At 34.4% G+C, this 6,000-nt stretch overlaps 1 protein-coding gene across 6 annotated transcripts in view; it reads left to right on the forward strand.

Annotated features, from left to right (window-relative positions):
• The window catches only part of LOC137250411 (carboxypeptidase D), a 346,211-nt gene extending 340,532 nt beyond the window's left edge, over positions 1 to 5,679 (forward strand). For 5 of the 6 annotated variants that reach the window (XM_067783156.1, XM_067783159.1, XM_067783160.1 and 2 more), the window contains one exon: positions 4,651 to 5,679. In XM_067783156.1, coding sequence (XP_067639257.1) covers positions 4,651 to 4,800 — 150 coding nt within the window. In that variant the 3' untranslated portion in view covers positions 4,801 to 5,679. Of the gene's footprint in view, positions 1 to 1,380; positions 1,645 to 4,650 lie in introns of those variants that run through there. The other variant, XM_067783161.1, reaches the window with a different exon arrangement.
• The last annotated feature ends 321 nt before the right edge of the window (positions 5,680 to 6,000 follow it).

A 6,000-nucleotide genomic window follows, 5' to 3' on the forward strand; every position in this document is an offset into this window, starting at 1 on the left:
TTATAACATTTTTTATAATTAAAACCTGTATTTTAACAAAAGAATAAGAGAAAAACTATGTTAGCGAGTTATGGAGAATGTTTATAACAGTGCTTCTCGAAATTTTGTATTTGAATGGATAAGTCGAAGTAAGTTTTAACTGCTAAGTCTGAAGTTCTTTTATATTTACAAACGCAACAAAACCACAATGTTACTGTCATGCATAATGCTTGAAACGCAATTACGCCCAGACATTTCGTGTAAAATGTTAAAACACAGCGCCGGGCTAAATTGACGCTGTTTATTCAGAGTGGCCATTATTTAGAAATAAAGATGAAAACAATTAAAACCTTTTTAATTATTTGCTTTAGCACTTGACTGCTAAAACACGCCCAAAATGTTAAGAGCTGTGTTAATCCGGAGGGCGAACATTAATATTGTAACGAATTTACTGCAAATCCTCTTATTTGCAACCTTCTACTAAGTTCGAATCACTAAACTGTTGAATAAATAACTCCAATATTTAATAATGGAAAATGGCCTTTATTAAAGTACTTCACAATAAATAACTCTACTATTGCCCGACAGATTGCGTGCTTAATCAAAACTGATTCTAGCGCTTCTATCTGTCGCTGCCTTTTATACTCTTTGATTCCCTCGTTCGCATCTTCTAGGCGCTTCCATTTCCAGAATCTACTAGTTGGCCATCAGCTCTCAAATTTCTCAGCTGTAACTACAATTGCCGATTTTATAGCTTCTCTCATTGGATACTCTCGGGAGTATCTCAAATATATGCATGTGGTTGTGCGTTGCTTCTCAGCTGCGTATACGTACATATGTGTAGACACAATGATTGATTCGTTTATGTAGATACATAATGATTGATTTATGGATGTGCATACAAGGCGCTGCTTAGCATCGGCTTAGAGATGGCAGTACCCCTTAGTGTTTCTAATATTCGTAAAAATATCATAACCCTTGAATTTAAAAAACACAGTTTACATGTATATAGAAATAAATCTATCGTCGAAAAATGACGTCGCGTAAATTTCGCTCTTCGCTGTTCATTAGGGGGATTCTATTTTTGACCAGGCGAAGTTCGTCACGTTTATTTCGCGGCGTCAGGGCCTTGTGGTTCAAGCATAAGATTGCGTTGAATGCACCTATATGAAAAATTTCATGTGACGCGGCCATTAAAAATAATATAATCTGCAAAATTTGTGTGTATGAAAGCAATTTTATTCCAACACAATATTTTTTCTCTTTTATAAATTGTATCTTCTCCTCTTGTTTGCAATTTTATCTTTATCTTGTCTTTTGAAATGCTGCATAATTAAATTATTTTTGTTTTTCCAACTTAAACACTTTTATTAAATTTATTTATAATAATTACGTTTACAGCTAATAGCCATATCAGCAGCCATACCAAGCACTACAACAAGTCTAATAACAACAATTAAAAGAAATGGGAATGATCGGATAATTTTTCCTAGCAATTAATTTAGTCCCTAAAATAGCGATTACTTACAATTTGAAACAATAACGCTTATATTTTAAAAAATAATTGTATATATCATTATCAAGTGGTAATTAGGTTAATGTTCCTTAATGATTTTAAGTGTAAATAAATATTTTTAAATTAAAAAATTCTATGATATTAAGAAATTTATTGTTTTTCATAAATCATCAACTAATCATTTACTTGCCTTCCATATATTTTAACTTTAATGGTATTTTGAATTTTTATTTGTGTTAGTAGCCGCTTAAAGTGTCCTGTTCGTGGATCGACTTTACTATTTTTGAAAAATGTTACTTCCTATCGTCCTATCGTATTGTCCTTATAAGTCCAACAACCTACTTCTTCCCTCACTCCCTTAGATTTGTATACCAATTGTTGGAATACTGCCCAAAATAGTTCAAGTACGTGTATCGGTTTTCCTTTCTATTGTGCTAGTGTTGTCCACTTCTCAAATACCGTGTAACGAAAAATCGTAAATTTTCCCGCATTTTCGAATCACGCTCCTTATTAATTTACAACGCACAGCTATCTGATTTAGAATCAGTATCATAGGTCCTACAAAGCATCTAGTATTTGCCAAGCGGACGGAGTTATTTTATAACGCAGGTCCTGGTTTCTGATAGGGTTGGTTGGTCATTGAGCAAACATCTGGTAACACTATGGACTCATTCAGTCTATGTGAGGTCCTCACGAAGCAGCCAGTTTAACCCAACCAAGCCTCTGGCATGATCCTGAAAGCAATCATAAAATGGTTCTGGAACGACCTTTGAAACAATGCCGAAATTGTCTTTAAATTATTCGAACATAGTTCCGAAATAATTCTAAACAGTCACTAGTTGATTCTAAAACAGCCCTGAGTCGATCCGGAAATAGTTCCGAAATAATGCTAACATCATTGCGGATTCTTCCCGAATCAATATCGGAAAAAATATCGATAAGGCAATTCAGCGATGGCGAAATTGTTCCGAAATCATCTGGAAAAAGTCCCACAAGTACCCCAATACGAGACCAAAAAAAAATATGGAAATGGTCTTGAAATAACAAAATTGTTCAAAAAATAAAGGTCATTTCAGAAACCACAACCAATACTTTGCTGTATTCAAATATGAAATAAAGCAATTCCTTCATCTGGCCTTTTGAAATTTGAAAAATAACTATTGAAAACATTCCCTGGTTTTTTATTTAAAATTCATATATTTGATGTTGTTATTATTGTAGCGGTAAATATACAACCCAAAGGTTTTGGGGAGTGTTATCGATTTTGATGATCCTTTGCCGTATATAGTTCCGGTAACAAACACCATTAAGGTACAAGCTGAACAATCGCGTGAACGATTTAATATGACCACATTGAATTTCCTAACCCATCCCGTCCCCAACCCCTAGTTCCTTGAGGGACTTGGGGTCGCCCTAGCCTCGCTTGATAAAGTAAAAGGATTCGCTACGAATAGGTGAGGTTGACAACTGGGTTGCAGAAGCTATAAATTGCGCTCGCAGCCCTTGAAGGGATTACGCTTTGCAACACCTTGAACCCCAATTCAATTATTTGAACAGAAACCTTTACTCTAGCTCATGATGCAGAAAACCATGCATGCCAATACTACAAAATGGGTCGTATTGGACAATACTCGCCCTCATAAATTTAAGTGTTGCCTCTTGACTTAACTGCAGCATTTTTTTTTTTCAGTTTTATAAAAAAAACTACTACATCAATGCCTTTCTGAAATATGAAGTCAAGGACAGGAAAATAACACCTGCGGTCTGTATTTCCTTTTCCTGAGAGGAAATGGAAAAGTTAACGGAATTGCATGACTGGATCTCAAGAGTATCACATTGTCCACAAGTAAATAATATGAAAATATCCTGCTAGCATCAATGAGATGATTGACGATCTGGAACAATGTCATGAAGTATGTAGCAGATAAGTATCGTAATACGAAATCTCGGGATTGACGGCATACGGTTCTAAGACCCAACATTTATCCATGTAAACCAAGCGTTGAGGTAGGCTCATTGAGCAGACAGAGTTGGCTGGTGTAAAAATATATAGCAGCAGAGTTTTAACAGCAACGATCAACAAATCAGAGCTTATAAATTTATGTACCTGATGGCAGAAAAAAAATTTTGGCTTATGAGAATTTTATATTAAATGGCTCTGTCTAACCTTGTAAACGCTTAGACAAACGTGAAATATTTAACTCAGCCGTATGATCAAACCCGACAGACTTTGTTCTGACTTTCTCTATCTATCCCTCCCCTGTCTAACCCTCTGTCTATCTTATTTCCTCTCCCCGTTGCATTTACTAGTTAACCTTAATCTGCTTATTAGTTTTCCCTATCCCTTTCACTCTTCCGTAAAGCTTTGCGATTTTCCTCTTAGTACAACTCTCGCTATTACTCTTAATCTTATCCTTATTCTTATTCTTGCTGCTAACCTCTTTTTACTACTTTGTCGCAAATCTATTACCCTTACTCTTACTTTTACTCTCACTCGTCATCTTCCTCCTGTTCTCTTTACTTTTCCAACTTCCCTCCAACTTACTCTTTTTTTCTTCCCATTTTCTTCTTTTCTTTTCCCCATTTTCTATTTTTTCACGTTCCCGTTTTCAATGTGGAAATATATCAAGCTAGGTTTTTTTCCGCACAGTACATTACTAAGCTAGTAAAAAAGTAGTAGTAGTAGTAAAATAGTACCAAAAAATTGTCGCTCCCTACTACAAAATTCATTACCAGATTATGAGGGCGGTCAAAAGTCCATTCTCAGGATGCCAAATATTTTTTTGATATTTTTTAAATTCTTCATAAGGTAAGTGTTCAAACCCGGTGAACATTTTCAACTTTTCTTTACTCCATACATGGTGATACGCTTTAGTCCACACCTTTATAAACCTTTCCAAGAAAAACTGGACAAATACATTTCAAGATATCTATGTATATGTTAACTAGAATTCTAGTAATTGAGATAAGATTTACCAGTTCTTATTGGGTTTATTCTATTCGCTCTTGGTTAACAGTTACCTTAATTTAACTAAAAAAGAGTTTCGGTGATTTTAAAGAGTGTTTCAATTTGAACTAATAATGATCTAAATGTCTTAAAATTCTCTTCAAAAAAGTAATTTATCAATGAATTTTTCTCTTTTCACTTATCGCAGCGCATCGAAGGCACAGCACTACCAATATATCGTCCTTTACCAATACCACAACAACACTATCGTCCTGCTGGTCCGGCATATGGTGATACCGGTATTTTATCAACCATTAGTAGCGGCCTAAATAGTTTATACTCAAATATTTTCGGCTGATCTTTACTCTCTTGACTCGCTCTCTTCGTCGATATGAAAATGATTTTTTTGCTGTTAACATTCATCGTCATAATCATTATTATTCATGTTGCCAGTCGGGCGGATTTCGATTGGCAATAGTCGATGGGTTGTAGCACGTAAAAGTGCGGAACGAGTTGTGAATTTTGTGTGAAAAAGTAACAGGTGCAGTATGTGACTGTTTAAGGGTTGTAATCTACATTTGTACAAGTTTTGGAAATGAAGTAAAAGAGAAGAGTAAAAAATACACTGCCTGTAAAGTGTAAAAACAAGTCTGCCGCATAAGACATAAAAACATACAATCATCACCTGATATTTACTTAGAAATATAGACAAAACGCAATATTTTCATAAAATTTATAAAAGCATGTATTTACATAAAACAAACCAAGCAAAGCCAAATTTTGATTTAAAAACGTGTTGTTTGTCAATTTTAGTGGATATTTACATATATTATAAGTACGGACTCATTCAGTCTATGTGAGGTCTTCATGGACCGGCCAGTTCAAACTTATGTCGTAAGTGCAAAATTAAATAATTAAAAATAAAATGGATTTTAAAACTATTAAAAAATCTTTATTCGTATAATGTACATATTTATGCATCTCTGACAATAATGCCGTTTAACAAATTATTTATTCATTGTTTATTATGTAATAAGAATTTTAAAAAATTGAATATTGGTACATTAATACCACTTGCTTTCGTTCTTTTCAATTTGTAAAAAGTGAAATTTATTCCCAATTTACATTTGCTTTAAGAAATATGTATGAATGTACTTAGTCCAAAAACTATTTACGATTCTCTTGAATAATAAAGATTTAAAACTTTTATTTATTAAAAATATAATTTACCGTCTTTGCTCACGGATTCCTGAATGTAAGCGTAAGAAGTAAATGTAAACGTAAGCGTAGTTGTTGTAAATGGTATGCTCTATAGGGGATATATGTAGAATGTAAAAGTACATTCGCTTAAGGGCCCATTACTGATACTTAGCATAGACTTGACTTGACTTGGCGTAAACTTGGCAACTTAGCCACGATTATACTCCACTTAGCGCATACAATCTGGCATGTTGTTGTTGTTGTTGTAGCGATAAGGTTGCTCCCCGAAGGCTTTGGGGAGTGTTATCGATGTGATGGTCCTTTGCCGGATACAGATCCGGTACGCTCCAGTACCACA

Source organism: Eurosta solidaginis, chromosome 4, assembly GCF_040869045.1.
Source record: "Eurosta solidaginis isolate ZX-2024a chromosome 4, ASM4086904v1, whole genome shotgun sequence".
Lineage (NCBI taxonomy): Eukaryota > Metazoa > Arthropoda > Insecta > Diptera > Tephritidae > Eurosta > Eurosta solidaginis.